At 33.8% G+C, this 19,059-nt stretch overlaps 2 protein-coding genes across 2 annotated transcripts in view; both read left to right on the plus strand.

Moving 5' to 3' along the window:
- Positions 1 to 15,905, plus strand: part of JhI-21 (Juvenile hormone Inducible-21) — a 32,467-nt gene extending 16,562 nt beyond the window's left edge. The window contains exons 3-7 of the mRNA XM_073080713.1: positions 5,722 to 5,847; positions 6,876 to 7,017; positions 10,857 to 10,980; positions 12,096 to 12,296; positions 12,866 to 15,905. Coding sequence (XP_072936814.1) covers positions 5,722 to 5,847; positions 6,876 to 7,017; positions 10,857 to 10,980; positions 12,096 to 12,296; positions 12,866 to 13,267 — 995 coding nt within the window. The 3' untranslated portion in view covers positions 13,268 to 15,905. The remainder of the gene's footprint in view (positions 1 to 5,721; positions 5,848 to 6,875; positions 7,018 to 10,856; positions 10,981 to 12,095; positions 12,297 to 12,865) is intronic.
- A 1,014-nt stretch (positions 15,906 to 16,919) lies between these two features.
- Positions 16,920 to 18,434, plus strand: LOC140748003 (NADH-ubiquinone oxidoreductase 49 kDa subunit). The gene has a single exon (XM_073080681.1). The coding sequence runs from the start codon at positions 17,046 to 17,048 to the stop codon at positions 18,411 to 18,413; it is 1,368 nt and encodes a 455-aa protein (XP_072936782.1). The 5' UTR covers positions 16,920 to 17,045; the 3' UTR covers positions 18,414 to 18,434.
- The last annotated feature ends 625 nt before the right edge of the window (positions 18,435 to 19,059 follow it).

Below are 19,059 nucleotides of genomic sequence, written 5' to 3' on the forward strand. Positions count from 1 at the left end.
TCATTAAACTTGTGTTGCCAATAAATTCTCTTGTATTTTTAGAAACGCCTTTTACATCGCCACTTTTAAGTTTTTCATACAACAACACAAGACAATTTTTTGGCAATACAAATTTAATTGCCAAAAAATTGTCTGTCATTTTATACAAAAGCCTTTTACAAGACCGCGTTAAATCTTACATAGACTTTAATTCCATTAAACTGCGTTCTCTATCGGCTATATAGCGGATATATAGATCTGTACAGCGGAAACTTCCACTTAACCTAATTACCGCCAGAATGGGAAGTTTCTCGAGAGCAGAGGATCTATTGAGGTGGTCCCAAGTGGCACAATATTGTCGCCGGTTCCGTCAATACTGTAATTAAACATGCTGGGGATTTATCAGCTTTGAGAGAATTTAATGTATATGAATAGACTGTTAAGAGAAGACTCATATATTAATTCAGTTACGACGAATCTTATCCTATTTTATTATTATCTGCTTAATTATTTCTGAGTGAAATCTTGAGGCTAAATTTTTAAGGGTTCCACTTATCTGATTAAGGCGTCATTCAATTAAATTATGTTATCTCGATAACAAAGCAGTAAGTAATATGATATTATTGAGTTGTTCTGATGATGGATGTTGCACCTTACTATATCTCACATAAACAAAATCCTCTTTGGGTTTCACTTTATAGGATTTTTTTATTTTTTATAGTCTCCGACTTTTATAAATCCTCTTTTCAATTATTTAAAAATCCCATTATATTTATTGTCTAGTGTAAATCTAACAGAGACCATTAGCACGCGAGTTTTTATTCGCCGACAATTGAACACTAATTGAATTGTTGTATTTGACCGTGACATAAATTACATACTGGAATTCGCGATCAAAATCAGCGAATCGAACTAATAACCGTTACGTTTCATAATATAACACATCTTATTATTGAGTCATATAATTTTATTGATTAGTTTATTTACTCTTTAAAAACATGCGTACTTTTTACAGAAAAAAATTTTAACAAAAAAATACAACCGACTTCTATGTCACTACAAAGTAAAAAATAATTGAAATAAATGTTGGTTTAGTACATATTTCTGAAGTCGGCACTCATACTAGACACGCTGTTTACATAGTTATCCAACGAAATATATTGAATTTTTTTTTCACCCTTTTTAGTGATGTCATACTAACATTTATATTAATACAATATAAAATTGTATAAACGTGATCATGAATGAAGGTAAGGTCTGAGTTAACATTGATTGGAACTGCTCGCTCGCAGGGCGCTGGCTCGCCCTGCTCGCTTAGTTTTATATTGTCTTATATGTTCCAACCTAACCCAACTAAATAGTCAATGATGAACTGGCTTTGCAATTTCATTAGAACCTACACTAAATATCTTCAAACACAACTCAATTATTCCCATCGGTTGAGGAGTTACATATTTTGTCTCCAGAACCCACTCTGATCCTCATCATATTTAAATGGGACCAATTTGTAGCAATTGTAAACACACGAAATTAAAGGCAATAAAATAGGTTCATAAACGGCGAAGTTATGGCTGTTATATTTACATGGGTGGAGGAGTTCCCCTCATTTTCTCCAGAACCCATTGATGGATCCTAACCATATTTAAATGGGACCAACTTCCAGCTCGAATTATTAAAATCGGTCCACTAACGGCGGAGTAATTCGTGTACATACATAAAAAAAGCGGCCGAATTGATAACCACCTCCTTTTTGAAGTCGGTTAAAAATATTCTGCATTATAATCCTCGAACTATTTCATTTTATGATATTCCTTCTACGTTGTGTGATTTTTTTAAGTGAAATCGGTATACTTTATTGTGATAACACATAAATATTTACATTTTGTAAAACTTATATACATAAATAATATTCTCAAGAAAACTATATATACTTTTTTCAAATGAGTGAATTTTTTAAATGGGCCTTCAGGGCCAATTCCGAAATTATAAGGGTTAGCGAAAAATGCTAAAAGGAGTTACGAGGCCGATTTTGATAAAAACGAAAACTGCATCAATAGTTTTGTAAAATATCTTTTTCCCTAGCCGGGCATCGAACGAGTTCATTTTGAAAAAAATACATCCTCTATCCTTATTCCTCATTATTCCACTATTTGATAGTGTCGCTTATAAGGATCAAATTCTGCGAAGTAATGTTATGTGACAATCTAAAGGAAAATTATTTTTTTAAAGAAAATACATATTTTTTCATACATTAGCATACTGATCCTTAAGGATTATACATAACATATGACTCATAAGTCATTATATATGACCTATAGTCTTTAAGGATTATACATATATAATCCTTAAAGACTATAGGTACATAAGTCATAACATCGAAGAATTTGTTGGCTAATCAACTAATTCTTCGATGTTATGACCATGACATACGGCTTATGGCTATGGTCTATGTACTCTAAATCTTCCTATTTCTATAGATATCGTTCCGTCCCCAGAAATGTAACAAATATCTGAGGGCACGACAGCGCTGCCGCCAAGTCGAGCAAAGCAAAATAAAGAGCACAACAGTCTCTATTTTTTGCGAAGCCAAGCCATTTCCAATAGGCATGTCTTACGTTAACAAATTAATGATATTATGTCATTGAAACTCAGCAATATCATTTTATTACAAGAAATTGTGTTGCAACTTACTTATTACGTTTCTCCAGCAGATGTAATTATTTTGCAATATTTACCTTCTAATGGCGTAAAGATTATTGAAATGTTTCCATAAACTACTATTTTACTTATAAATTAATTTACTCTGTAGAAGTGTGTCGTAATTACATATGATTGTTTGTGTATGTTCAGTTCAAGTTACCTATGCTTGTAAGATTGTAAGTAATATTTGTATGTTTGATATAAAATATGGTATTTACCAATACACTAAAGAAATAAGTCCAAATTCAATACATATACATACCCAGTACTATAATATACATAGGGATATATTTACCCTTGTTATAGTTGCATTAAAAACAGTTTTGTTTCAAATAGGTATTATGTGTTAATAGTCAATTAGTATTAATGTATTTTTTAATTAAGTAGAGATCTTTACGTGCGTAGGTTGAAATCGGTTGTAAAAATATATTAAAAAAACTGTCTCAATAGACGAGGGTCTGTTTGAATTCTACCAAACCTACTTTTAGCGTAAATTTATGTCCTGGTGATGAGCGGGGCACCCAGTAATACGGGCTACCAACCCAGTACAGGGGCCCTTGCGCCTTGTTTTGTATATAATTGTACTATAATCAATAAACCATTTTTATTTAATTTTATTTTTTAGCGTATAGGGGTTCTTGCGTTTCGTAGGTACGCTGTTTATCCATCGCCACCGTCACCGAGCCAATATCGATAATTAATGACGGCGCCGAAGTAGCGTACTTACATTTACTATAACAGCTTATCCACCGCTAGTCCGTCACTGAGCACCGTCATCGCGGCCGCCGATATTTCGAGATTTTGACGGGTTGATGTGCCGGCAATATAAAACACATTGGAACTTGTCCATACACCACCGTCACGCGCGTGACAGCTGGAACAAAATAAAGCGCCACATCGATTGCGGTGGGCAAACTATCGCCCTCACGACATACTAAAATCGGCCCCAAAATAATCTCGTTTTCGGTAACGGCTCGGTAACGGTGCGGTGGACAAACAGCCTGAATGTCGACTGACTTATATATCAGACGACCTTCTTAGTCCTCATGAGTGGCAGCGCATCTACGTTCGGCTTCAGCTAAAACACCTGGTATATATGGAACTGATTATAGATATCCATGAGCGGCGTTGTTCAATACGGCATGCTCGTTTGCTCCTTCAATAAAAACCCCGATGCCTATAAATTGTCCATTGACGGTATAAAATCTATATAACTAGTTCGGATATAGACTATGTTCTCAATGTTTTCATAACTTCACTTTTATAAAAACTTACCAATAATTCAACTTGGTAACGATAACCTAGTATGAACTAAGCCAGGTATCAATGGCCTCGTTATGTTTTCTGTGATTATAAATTATAATTCTAAATAACAGAATTTATTAAGATATCAGAGGCCATAGAATGAGCGCTTTGACTTCGCGAATCATTAAGATACCGTTTGGAATTGAGAGCCCTGTCGGTAGGGCTGCCACCTTATTTTTTAAGGAAAATAGACTTGGGAAAATACCTATTTTTTTTTATTTTTTTTTTTAATTTATTTAAGTCAACAAACAGTTACACATCATATAATACATATAGATAGAATTAGTACAAAGTAGATAGCTGTGACTATAATAATAACTGAAATAATAAAACCTATGAATAATTATTTATTCCAAAAAACTAATATTACATTTTTCGATTATGACCTATTTGGCGGCGAATAACCCGTTTTTCACAGACTTATTATTATTGATTTCGGGGAAGGGCCACGACATCTACATTAACGAGGAAAATATAATATTTTTCGTACTGTAATACTTACACGTAACATAGCAAAATTATTTTTCTATAATATACATATGTTTATTACAATCCTAAGTATAGACAACCCTACTTGACGGACTAAATCATTAACTAATGACTAACGATAAGCTGATGTAAGTTACAGGTAAAATTCATCGCAAAAACATTCCATGAAGTCACAAACAATTTGTTTGTTTATTTATTTTGTGGCTTAATGAAATGTATTGAAAAACCACAAATATGGGTATACGTACCTAAATTGTTCGTTCATTGTTATTGCATTTAATTACTGAAAATAAGTTAGACCTGTAACTTAAGAATCGTTTCTAGATTTATTTAGTGGAATAGGTGGAACAAATGAGCGGGTAGTCGAACTGATCATGAGCCACTCTTGCCACTCATGAGCTTCTGCAATCAGTATCAAATAATATTAAATTTTAATCAAGACCTCTATCTAACATGCCTTACGTCTGTGCGTTGCTATCGCAGAGGACACAAAAATAATGCCCCTATATTTAAGCCTAACTCCCTTAGAATGTCCTTCAAACCCTTAATACTGCTGTATTAGGTAGAAATAGATGTGGCGGTAGTGAATCTGGAAGCTACCATCTACAAGATTCCTTTTCTAAATTTCTTTCTGTAGTTAACTCAATCAATTGATTTTAAATGCTACTTAACTACTAATGGAATGAAAGGTCCATTTGCGAGAATTGTCATGATTTTCTTTAACTATAGTTAATTGAAATTAAACGCCTTGTACCGACCTTAACCTTATAAAACCACGTAAGTGTGTTAGTATTGTTACAATGTGCTTATGTATTTGTATTTATATACATCGTTTGAAGCGTTTAAGGACATATTTCAAAGGTCTTAACTACTATGTAATTTTAACCATTTATTTTAACACTACAATAACGAAATTAATATATTGAAATAGTAATAAAGTTACCACGTGTTGTGTGTGCGTGACAAACAATGACACACATAAAGAAGTTCGAAAAATATTACTTTCCTTGAGGTTAATTTTGTATTGTTTTATGCTCGATTTTAAATGTATTTATGTGATTTATGAGTCGCAGGACATGGCAATTTCATTGCAGTCAGTGGCGTAACAATAGGGTGGCAAAACGGCAAAACTGCAATTTGCAGTTAGGATTTTTTATATGAATATTATCTGTACCTACTTTATACAATTACCGATAATGATTCCTTCATCATTAACAGTACTGAGTTTGAAATATTTATTTTTAACAGGTATCCTCACTGCCATCAACTGCATCAGCGTGCGATGGACGATGCGAATTCAGGATGTCTTCACGACATCTAAGTTGCTGGCGCTGGTGGTCATCATCATATCTGGCATCTACTACATGTGTATTGGTAAGTTTATTGAACTAGTACGTATAAATATTTTTTTATATATATTACTATCTATATCAATTGTAATCGTTTTGGTAGAGGGCTACAGAATATTAAGCGTATTCCTCTCTTTATTATTTTAATTTCTATCTACATTGCTATCTACTCTTATACTTCTTAATAACAATTCATACATTTCCAATAATTCCATTCCATTTTATTTATTTAATCTTTCTTGTGGTTCGTGAAGTGGTCATAGATTTGATATATGTGTTGCTTTACCACAAATACCACAACTCATTAGGATATATACAAATGAATTGCATTTAGATTGCATGCTAACGAATTCCGTTCAGAGAGCAAGCTAACTGCAAATTTGCATTTTAAACAGGGTTTTTGTGAAGTTGACAAAAATGCATCAAAATTTTTAACTGGTCAATGTCTGTCTGTTATTAGTTGGACTGCATTGATATTTCGATGCAATTTCGATGTAGTTATGTCATTGTAAAAGAACTACTTTAAAACTGCAACCTTGCGATTGAGATATAGAGCATCTGAGAATATAATTATCTATTGCAATGTCCATTAAATGATTGTGAAGCCTTCCGCACTGATTCAGTGCGAAACACCTACGAGCTGGTTAGACAGTCTTATCGTTCTTAGATTACATTCCCCTTACTACTCATAAGATTTATGAAGCCATAGAATGTGGGAGTGGGACTGGCATTATATAACTAAACGAAGGGCATTGACCTATTTACTGCAAATATTTTTATCGTCTTAAACGTAACATAAGTTAGTCATTAGTGTCATAAGTACCATATCAGTTCATTTTTAGGCTTTAGTTTAAATTTATTTACTAGTTAGTTTTAGAATATGTATGTAGTGGTCGCTACCATTCTTCTTACCGACGTCTGTTATCAATTCAAAATGAAAATGGAGTCCTACCAGACTAAATGTCTTTTAGTCCCATGACCTTACAGCCCTCAAGGATTCACCATCCTAATGATATACTTATTTTGATATAAAAATTCAAAAATCTGTTATAGGTCACACAGAGAATTTCGAGGACGCTTTTAAAGGAGAGTACAGCGCGGGGCAGGTGGCGCTGGCGTTCTACTCTGGTCTCTTCGCCTTCGGGGGCTGGAATTATCTCAACTTCGTCACAGAAGAATTACAGGATCCATATAAGTGAGTTCTTATTAATATTTGTTTGTTTTGTACCAATAAATATTGAGATGTAGAAAACGTCTTGAGTAAAAAAGTTTGGAGGACTTATTCATGAAAAAAAATATTACTATATGAAATTTTTAACTTACTCAATATCGAACATTAAACTTCAAGTTCATATCACAAACCAGGTATTAAATTATGTGAATAACTATGAGTACATATGAAAAACTAAAACAAAATCGGTAAAAACACAACAAACAATTTAAGTTATCCTTTTTGGGAATTGGGAATTTGTATTGCATATCTGGACTTGAATAATACCGGGGCCTTTATTACCGAGTTTAAATGAAGGAGGTTCTACGTACGGCTGTATGTACTCATGTTTTCAAGAAGTGAGGTAAATTATGTTGATATACTCGGGTACTTCACCTAAACGGTCATTAACTAGATTTTTTGTTTTGGTTTTCCTTATGTATTGCCCGGGATTTACTGTTGCATTTCCGTTTGTTGTTTCCTAGGATTTGATAGGTGTTTATTAATAAATAATTACTGGGAGTTTCCTTAATGAATATATCCATTGTCATGTATGTTATGCAAAAAGAAAGAAAAAAATAATAAATTATTAAAATAAATAATTAAAAATAATATATTATGTTTTATGTTTATAAGACGTGAGCATCGGATTTGCGTACCGAGGATTCCGTACCTATTCAATATTTTAATAATAAAAAGTCGATTCCTGATAATATGTATATTATGGACATTTTTGGGTTTCGAAACTTGAGTTGTTTCATTTTTTATATATCTTATTCATATACATCTTATTTTACATACTTCACATTTATTCCACTATTACATATTTCACGAGCAAAATATTATGAAAATGTTAAGTCAACACTAAACTTGGCTTCTCCACTGCCAGACGTTTATCTGCTTCAAGCTGAAGTCCCCGGTAACTAACATCATTTGTCATAGTCACGTTCCTCTCTCCATCAATATCTTGGATATAGAGCAAAGAATCGCATTTATTGAGTCTTGTTTAGACCTCTACCAACCTCCTTTACGTTGTACCGTGAAACTAAGTATTAAAGCTTAAAGTAAGGCACAAATAATACAATGTTCATACATGAACTTTTTCTTTTATCTGCTACCCCAAACTGTAATAATAATTTCATTATTTTTATGATTTATTTAAAAAAAACTATTTTTTGTGACACATGTACACAACATTAAAAAAAACTTATATCGTTTTACTTAAGCTATCTTATTTCCTATAGAAGAAACTTAATATATGTAGAACACTTAATTATAATATACATATGTAGGTACCTAAATATCAAAAATAATTGTAGGTGCCTATATTACAAACAAAATGAATTTAAGTCTACACTGCTTTGCTAGTACGTATAAATAAACCATAAGTTGTCTGTTTTATTTAGGTCCAATAAATAATTTACTAGTTCAATAAAGCGTTATCGAGATATCTGATAATATCTGAGACCTTACATTGAGTCTAGAATTCAACAGCTATCGTTTTCAACCCAGTAACACGATAGAAGTCGACATTAACCTAGATATAAACGATTTGTTGCACTCAAGTTGCTCTTAGACGACAACTAGCAACTAGGTTTTCTTTTCTTTTTTTTTATATTATAGGAGTAGCAGACGAACATGCAGTCCACCTGATGGTAAGTGGTTACTGCCGCCCATGGCCATCTGTAATCAACCTCAGATAGGATTAGATATTCCTATCTGAGGTCAGTCACAGATGCGCTGCTACCCCTGAGGACTAAGCTGGAACGCCTCGGAAAAGTCTGTCTCCCTTACCACACCCTTCAAACCGGAACACAGCAGCGCCTACACTGCTGTTATTAGGTAGAAATAGGTGTAGCGGTGGTGCCGCCGGAGTCGAACCACAAAGGGGTCTAGGTAACAAAAACTTAACCATGTAGTCATAGATAAGTATAGATACTCGTATCTCACCGCCTTGTAATTGAAAGAAGCCATTAAATGACTTAAACAGTTGACATATCTGTCAGCCATTTAATGGCTGTCATGGTGTAATCTATGCGGAACAATGACGACATGCGCAGTTAAGACACGAAATCGAAGAAAAAGTGCGGAGAAATATGTAAATGATCCAAAAACTACATTTTTCTAACATTTTTCAAACACGAAAATAGATGACTGTGACAATTGTCAAAAGGTTACATTTTCTTGTTAGAAGTGAGTAATCTTTACTAATTTAGCTTTAAGATACCATTGTAGACAATGATGTATAAAAACTATAGCGATAGTAGGTAGTGAAGGGACTATGAAAGGTACGAGTCGGTACTTATTTTTTTATATAGAAATTGGTGAAAGTCCCAACGGCACAAACTTGGCCCGTTATTACGTTTAATAAATGAATGCTTTTGTAAGCTTCTTTTTATTCAGAAGCATTGTTATTTACTTTTTTTTTCATTTAAGTAGGTGGGTGTTTTTATTAATTTAAATTGATTTCGATTTAGTTCATTCGCCATCTAATTTTATGATGCAAATAATCGTCACTGAAAATTATCCAGTTTATGACAGCTTCATATAAAGCATAAAATGACATATTAAGCACATTTTTTGTGAACAATCAAATTGATTGCTTTTGAATTATGAATTATCGATGCAACAAACCTAGATTGATAAACATTAAGATTGAAAATTTTGAAACAAGTAAATAGTTACTGAATAAGCCAGAAAGTAGAACAAGTAATTATTTAAAAGAAATAGAAGAGTAAATTCATATAATCTAGGTTTCTAATCAGATAAATACGAATAATACTCATTGGTTGTCTTTTCTTTTAAAAGACATTTGAAGATCTATATGGTTAGCGATTACATGAAAAACCTTTCTAAAGGCACGTTAAGCCCCTTGAATCAATTGTTTGAAGTCCTTTTCTCGACTTCAGAGCACTCTTCCTATTACATGTATTATTCATACAATGGTTTCTCGCTCGAAGATAACCGAGAGTGGAAAGGCCTTTTATTTACTGAATATTCATCGTCATCCTTCAACGGAGAATTATTCTTCGTATTCTTCGTATTTGTATTTCTGAATAAGACTATTTATGCTATGAGATAGTCTTAATATAAAATTATGAAATGAAAAAATAATCACTTAACTGCGTTGATGTGGATAAAATTAATTTCAAAAGAGAGTATTACGTAGATACTTGGGCGCAGATGAAGCAGATCAGTATCTTTTTACCCCATTGTGGAAGGTAATGTTTCATTCTTTGACCCACACGGCTTAACAGATTTTAACATATGAGGAGTCGCATAGGCTACATTCTACTTCCCTTCCGTATTCTATGACACGAAATTAGCGATTGATAAAAATAACAAGTCTTAATCTTTATGATGATGTTTCATTAGTTCATTAATTTATTCACTTAAATTTCAATGATGAGATAATCAGTTGGATTATCTCCGATGTTTATTTTCATTTTCGTACTTATAAATTCGTTGCATACTTATATCATTCGGCATAAAACATAAGTTGTATTAAAAAACTCATTAAGTTCAATGAATTATGCTTTGTAACACCTGCTGCAAATTCTCTACATCCACCCAGGGTTGACTGGTAGAGAATGCCATCAGATATTATGTTTGCCCTTTTGTACATTTCTTTTTAGAGGTGATGCAATAAGTTTTAAATAAATAAATAAATAAATTATGCTAAAACTTTACATCATGTCAACTTATTTATAAACATCCCTAAAAGTAAGAAGTACTTATATTCCCTTCAATACAATATTAGAGGTATTTCTATGAGAAACTGAGAATTACAATTAAGTTTTACGAGCGGCTCGTTGGTATTTCAGGAACTTGCCCCGAGCCATATGGATCGCTATGCCAATGGTGACGATAATCTACGTGATGGCAAACTTGGCCTACTTTGCTGTTGTCTCCAAAATGGAAATGATGTCGAACCCCGCTGTGGCTGCTGTAAGTATACCTACTAATTAAATGATTCTAATACATTATACTTACTATTACTGATAGCGTATTATTTAAGACTTGGCGTCTCAATTGGAGTGTCTGTTTTGAGTCTGCCTCTAATTTTTCAATATATTCTTTCTTTTTTCAACCTGATGGGCGTACTAAAATTGAATTACTTGTTATATTGGTGAAGAAATCCTTACCCCTGAGGGTTCTTAAAAACAAATGATAAAACATACTGTAAAGGTGTGAAGTACCTATTCTCACTTGGCGAACATCGAATGTAATCATTCATACATTTTTTCATTATTCCACGTTTTAGTAGGTATAAACAAAGACGAAGCGACTAGTTTTAAAAATAAGGACAGTAATAGTGAAATGTGTTTTGAGGTAAACAGGTCGGAAGCAAGAATAAATTATTATTACCAATGAAATTAGTAGGTTACGCAAGTCGCTCGATTCGTTGTGATCAGTAATGAACTATTTTCATTATCAGTCTGTCTGGAGTTAAATAATAGCTACATAATTATTAATAGTGTATATACTGACCTATACTCGCTATTTTTAGAAATGTATTTACAAATGTTTACCTAATTATTCTGTTGTTGGGCTACTTACTCTTTCTCACCTCAAGTTGGGAATGATAAGACCATGTAATTAGAAACTTTGTGTTATTTAGAAATGTGCAATGAAAAACATGCAATGCATTGAAAACCCGAGAAATTAGAAATGATTTAACTTTGAGACATTCGTGACATTCATGTCATCATTCATTAAAGGTGATGATAATTATGACCTAAGTATACCTATAGTTGTACATAGTTGTATATAGCCAGTATTGATGTATATCTTAAATATACATTGCTTTAGGGCTCGAACACAAAACTGCGATGCGACGCGATGCGAATTCGCAACGCAGAAAATTGCGATGCGAATTGCTGCGATGCGATATCGTGCGGCGTAGCGTCTCTCAGGGTGACCAACAACAACAACCACTGTGCGATGCGAATCAATTCGCAAGTTCTTGCGATGCGTCGAGGGAGCTCGCAGATTTTTGCGATGCAACGTCGCATCGCAGTTTTGTGTACGAACCCTATATCAACTTGATGTAATCTTTGCAGATTTTCGGCGACCGCCTCTTCGGGGGATGGAGTTGGATGATTCCCGTTTTCGTGGCATTGTCTACTTTCGGGGGTGTGAATGGAGTGTTGTTCACGTCAGCGAGGCTGTTCGCGACGGGAGCGCAGGAGGGCCACATGCCAGCCTTCTTCTCTTTGTTTCATATAGAGAAACAAACGCCAATACCCTCACTTATTTTCACGGTAAGTATTTTTAAATGAAATTATAGTGGAACTAGCGCATTGTAGTTTTATCTACAACGAAGTTGAAGGGGGTCAAAAATAGCACGAATTACTCAGGGCAAAGAATGGTACGGCAGTGTCGCTTATTTGGCTCGACTTGGCGGGCCACTACTGTGCCCCCAGATTCTATGGCTTCATCCTCGTGGACTTCAGTAAAAAGTGTGTCAGATCATAAAATATGTGCCAAATTGATCCAAATTTGATTAATCGTTTTTGCGTGAAAGAGTAACAAATATTCATCTATCCGTCCTTACAAACTTTCACGTACGAGATCTTATATAGCTTTATATAGAATTTTAGGTACATAGGTAGTGTGGGTTAGTTTTAAGAATATTTTGACCCTTATATAATTTTATCGTATAATAGACTAATATCATGGAAATAAGCTTTTATATAATATTGAGGAGACTTTGCTGTATGTCAACTAGTAGCTGTTATATTTTATTTCGATTGAAGTTATGCTTTTCTCCGAACATATTTCAATGTATTCATTAGATCAATTAAAAAATGTCCAAAAATTCTATTTCCAGTGTTTCTTCTCGCTTCTGATGCTGACGACGAGCAACGTGTTTGCCCTCATCAACTATTTCTCCCAAACTTTGTGGCTGTCAGTCGGAGCGTCTGTGGTCGGTATGCTGTGGCTTCGGCGGACCAGACCTGACATGTCACGACCTATAAAAGTAAACTTAGCCATACCCTTCCTCTTCCTTATCGCCATCGGCTGCTTGGTCATCATTCCAGCCATAACCCAGCCTATAGACACCGCTATTGGTCTCGCGATTCTTCTCTCCGGTATCCCTGTGTACTACCTCTGCGTTCGGTGGAAAAGTAAACCTGCCAGCTATCACACCTTCTCCGGCTGTATACTTAGGTTCCTGCAAAATCTATGCTCTTGTATTTATCTAGACTCGTCTGAGAAAATATCTAGTTAAATTGTTAGGGAGGTGTCTATCTCTCGTGAATAATAATCATTCTTAACAATTATCGGGTTATCAAATATCGACATTTGACAACAATTGCTCAGATTTTTTTTTCAAACTCCTAAGTTTGTTAGGCAAAAATTAGTTAAGGTTGATTATTACTAACGGGAGTATATCTATTGCGAAAAATGACAATGATCTGTGTGTATATGTCATTTGTATGTAATGGACCAATATTTTATCATGTATACACTTAGTGGAGAGTATTTATTAAATGTTAATAGAATGTGTATTGTATTGCATTATCGCCTATATTTTGTAAGTAGATAAGTTATAGCATTTGTAATCGATGTTCGTCGATGGCTTAATACTTCATTGTATATTAATGTATAGGTATGTGTATACTTTGTAATTGTGTATACAAATATAACGCTTAAGCAAGACGTACACTTCTTAGTAATGTATCATCATCAACCTTTGCTTTTTGATTCACAGTTGACCCGACGACATTTCCATCTTTTAAAAGACTGAAAATACAATTTTAACACTTTCATCATAAAATCTATCTATTAGTTCTTTTATTCATTTAACAGGATGTACCACAAGAACAAATTAACCATAAGTATGATCTGCAATTACAAAATAAGTTGGTAAAAAATGTCGTCAATAAGGTTAAATTATTAAGAATTAATTAATAACATTTATAGTGGATTGGTTTTATTTTATTAACCATTTAAATACGTTATTTTTGTGATGCTCAGTGCTTTACAAATATTATTAGATAATTTGCTTAAAATTTATATTACGTACATATGTATACCGATATGAATTTTTAAGTTTTATGTATGCCTATATTTATATTTTTTTTTTATAAATTTATAATATTTAATATGATGTCTGTATTTATAACTGCCATTACTGTAAGAAAAACGTTTATAAATAGTTTAAAAACAATTTAAAGTAAATAGTTAATTATGGAACATGCTCTCTTTTTCCTTCTTGCTTTATTTAAATATACTGTAAGTAATGTTATTTTATGAACATTTTATTTTAAACCCATCCGATATGTTTTTCTTTTTTCATTCCAATATTCATTGACAATATACTACATATTTGGAAAAGTAACTAATGGCTACTTTCGTTTATCTACTCTATACATCTCTCTACTTCGCTTGGTCTGAATCTACTCTACAAATTATCCTTATCCTTACTAATATTATAAATCCGAAAGTAACTCTGTCTGTCTGTCTGTCTGTCTGTCTGGTTGTCTCTTCTTCACGAATAAACCACGGAACCGATTTTAATGAAATTTTGTACAAAGATAGCCTTAGACACGAGAAAGGACATAGGATAGTTTTTATCCTGGAAATCGAATTGAATTGAATCGTAAACTATGCATTTGATCAAGTGATGATCTTTAGCACAGTTGTTGTCTATGAGCCCACGAAGGTTCCAGAGTTGGTGCGACCAATTTTCGCTAGATGGTGCCACTGTCATTCCAATGAAGGTACGAATTTTCAGTTTTATGTATGTTAGTTCATATTATTTTCTTTTAAACGAGGGCGCAGCCGCGGGCAAAAACTAGTCTGTAATAAAACAGCAAGATTTATCAATCAGCGAACGGTAAAACTCGAGTAGACCTTATGTAAACGGGCCCTAAGATAATTATATTGCATTACAAACCCTTTTACTTACATAAAGTATACGTGCTAGGTTATGATATTATTATATAAGTTTTATATTTTTCCTAAGTACCTATTCCTTTTAACGTAACGTAACGACGTAACGTAATGATTCATCCGTGATTCAACTTTGTATAGTCCACGCGAAACTGCTAGTCCGCTTTTAAACATAGAACTGAGTCGTGTCGCCATAGCATAATGTATGACTACACCTGCTCGTAACAACTTCAGAGCGGACTGGCAGTTTGGCGCGGACAATACCTTTTTAACACAATCTATCTAGTATTATTATTATATACCTATATTAGAACATATCAAATAATAAGGCAGTGATTCTATTGAATATCTGAATGATACTAGAACAAAGTTTTAAAATATTTTTACCGGATTATTAAACTTTATAAACATGGTGTGATTAGGTATCTTAATTGTAATGTCCGTAATTTCATTGTCTTATACATCATATTTTTATAGTTAGCTACGTTACGCGGTTTTTAATTTCTTGTGCCGATATTTCGCCGCAGTAAAACCGCGCATCGTGAGCACCTATCCTTAAGATACAGGTCTGTGACCTATGCTTTACATATTAAAACATCTCAAATCAGATAATATTATATATACTTATAGTTTCTACGGTTTTGTAGTACGTAGGATACTAAAACCAATACGCAGATTATTTAGAAAAACGTTTATTTCACGCTAGAAGTATCGTTTTATATATTTTTTCGTGATATTGGCGCCAGGGATTTTTGTATGTTTGCTATTTATATTCGAATATTATAATTGTGATTTACCTATGTGACTACCTATGTTTAATATTAGATAGATACATAATACACGTAATTATTGTATAAATGTTGTTGTATTTAATGTGTTAATTTATTACGAAAATAATGATTATTATACGTAATTGTGCTTAATTATATAACTATTGACAAATAATATAAAATAAATTTAAAACAAATATCTATTTTCGTTTTATTTTTATATTTTATAGGTGCAGTTCAATTTTATTTTAAATTTGTTGTTCTCGAGGTAGTGTGGCTGTGCCGCCGTTATCGCGTGTATTTCGCGAATCGAGAGCCGTAGTGTTGTCTATTTACCATTCAGGGGGGTTACTCCTCCTCCTCGCATCGTATTCCTCATTACTGAGGGTCGTGATCCTCCCGTGATGGAGTCATTTTTCTATGGATGATGTCACGCCATCTACGCCTATCCTTTGCTACGTGAAGAGCCTCATGCAGGTTCGTGTCGAGTGTCGGGGTTACTACCATCTCTTAAAACAATATTATTTTAATCTTACATTGTAATTTCGTACCGTGACCTCGTTATAGTAAGATTGTTTTTACAATATTACAATAAGCAGTTTTGTATGATGTTGGTCGAATTCTTTTTTTAACGGAATTCAACTTTTTAAGCAAGATATGACAATTTTAGCCAGTTTTTTACTTATTCTTTTACATCACTCGGCAGGAATAAAACAAACTGTTTTAATGAGGTCGTGGTACGAAAAAAGATAATGTTGATGTAATATTGAAATACAAATTTCCTGAATTATGATGGTTTTTAAAAGATGGTGGTAGGCCCCCAGTGTATACACTAAATTATAAATTCAGTTTCACGATAGACTCTAAAAAAGGAACATTGCTTATAGTCGCAGGGCGATTGCGGAGCTGCAGCCCTACCTATATTATTTATACTTGTCTTATCAATTTAAACACGTTACATCAATTAAAAATTCGTTAATCAATTTATCTAATGTTTTGATTGTCACAAATATGTTCTTGGCAGAAATAGTCAATTTTCAAACTTAGATAGGCATAAAATACATTGATTATTTATTAATACTAGACGCATTTAATTATTATACGGATAACGCAGCCATAGCGCTAAAGAGTCTTTAAAATAAAGAAACATTGTACCTATATGAAAAGCTATATAACTGGTTGCAAAAAAGTAAAAAATTGTCGTTACCAGACTTATGTCAAAAATAATACAATCATTCAATCAACGTTTTGAAAAAATCCATTAAGGTTTGAAGTACGTGTGTCATATGTATTCTTGTATTCCAATATTAATGAGCAAGGGAAAATAAGATTTAATCAGCTATGCAGTATCTTAAATTATTAACTTCAGTCAAATACATACAATCGGTAAGAAGTTTTAAAATATACGCACCAAAATGTGCCAGATGGTATCCTGATAAAACGTTTCTCGATCAATTTGGCGGTCCAGTCATGTATCCTACGGCAGCTTCGGAAAAATATTTTAAAATTGTATATAACTCGCATCTGAGACCAGTAGAACGTAAACTAAAGAACGTCTGGATTAACTTTGGCCCCCAGCATCCTGCTGCTCATGGCGTTTTACGTCTTATATTGGAATTAGACGGGGAAACAGTCCTCAGAGCGGATCCTCATATCGGTTTTCTTCATAGAGCTACTGAGAAACTAATGGAAAACAAACATTATAATCAAAGTCTTCCGTTCATGGACCGTCTCGATTACGTATCAACACTTGCTAACGAACAAGGTTATGTTATTGCGGTAGAAAAACTGCTCAACATAGAAGTTCCACCTAGAGCTAAGGCGATTCGTGTACTCTGCTCAGAACTTTGTCGAGTAGCGAATCATCTGTTGAATATCTCTGGAACCGTCTTGGATGCGGGTGGGATTACTCCATTCTTTTGGATGTGTGAGGAGCGCGAAAAGATATATGAGTTATGCGAAAGACTCTGTGGAGCTCGTGTACATTGTGCGTATTTGAAGCCAGGTGGAGTGTCGCAGGATATTCCCATCGGTTTCCTAGACGACGTCCATGAACTGTGTTCGAAGATGGGTGAACGTTGCGACGAAACTGAAGATGTGTGTACTGGGAACAGGTTGTATTATGCGAGAACTGCAGGCATTGGAGCTATAAGTGCTCACGAAGCTATAAATTTAGGTTTCACTGGACCCATGTTACGATGTACTGGCGTGAAATGGGATTTGCGTATTGCCCACCCTTACGATGGATATGATTTATATGACTTCGATGTTCCTGTTGGAACTTTTGGAGATAGTTACGATCGTCATCTGTTACGTCTACAAGAACTTCGTCAATCCTTGCGTATTATTAATCAGGTCATAGATACCATACCAGAAGGTGAAATCAAGACCGACGATTCGAAAATATCACTGCCTTCGAGAATAGAAATGAAAACTTCCATGGAAGCGCTTATCCATCACTTTAAGCTATGTACAGAAGGTTATATCGTTCCACCAGGAGCAACTTATACAGCTGTGGAAGCTCCAAAAGGTGAGTTAGGTGTATATATGGTGGCTGATGGTACTTCGAAGCCGTACAGAGTGTTTTTACGCCCCTGCTCTTATACACACTTAGCTGGGTTAGCAGTAATGGGAAAACAACTAATGTTAGCAGATATATCAATTTTGATCGCTACTATTGATATAGTTTTTGGTGATATCGATCGTTAATGGTTATTAATAAAATATATAATATTTTATTTTGGTTTTATTATTCACAACCGCCGAATTATCTTAACTTTAATGAAACTAAAAAAAAAAAAAATCATGCCAATAAGATTCGTACTACAATAATATAAGTCTTATATCCCATGCTATAAGTATATCCATTAAATTTAATAAAGTACCTACTCAGATTTCAGTTGAGAATTGTTTGAAATAGGCTACTCATATGAAATATAAATATTTTTAAAGTTCTTGGCCTAAACAGTATAAATATATCGATATGAATTTATTAAGATGGAGGTGGTAGAAGCAGAAGTAGAGCAGTGTTAAATGTTCTGGTTTGTAGGGTATAAGGGAGACATACTTATCCGAGGCATTCCAGCTTTGTTCTCAGAAGTAGCGGCGCGTTGTTTGGCTCAGGGAAAATTCTAATCTTATCTGGGGTTAAAAACAGAAGTCTGCATCAGGTGGACTGCATGCTCCACATACTCGCCAAGTAGCCAGGGAAGTGGGAGAGACGTCTGATGGCTCTCTACATGTCGCTCGTCCTGCCGTTAATTTATCGAATTTCGTCGGTTTCTTAGGGTTATTTTAGTCAATTGTAATATAATATATTGTATCAAAATAACGCAATATATTTTTTATTACCGAA

Source organism: Epargyreus clarus, unplaced genomic scaffold, assembly GCF_041222505.1.
Source record: "Epargyreus clarus isolate Ecla_fem2 unplaced genomic scaffold, WU_Ecla_fem_2.2 ptg000015l, whole genome shotgun sequence".
Classification (NCBI taxonomy): Eukaryota; Metazoa; Arthropoda; class Insecta; order Lepidoptera; family Hesperiidae; genus Epargyreus; species Epargyreus clarus.

Bases quoted from the DNA above. Each gene is read 5' to 3' on its own strand.
- LOC140748003 (XM_073080681.1), top strand. From the start codon at position 17,046: ATGCAGTATCTTAAATTATTAACTTCAGTCAAATACATACAATCGGTA.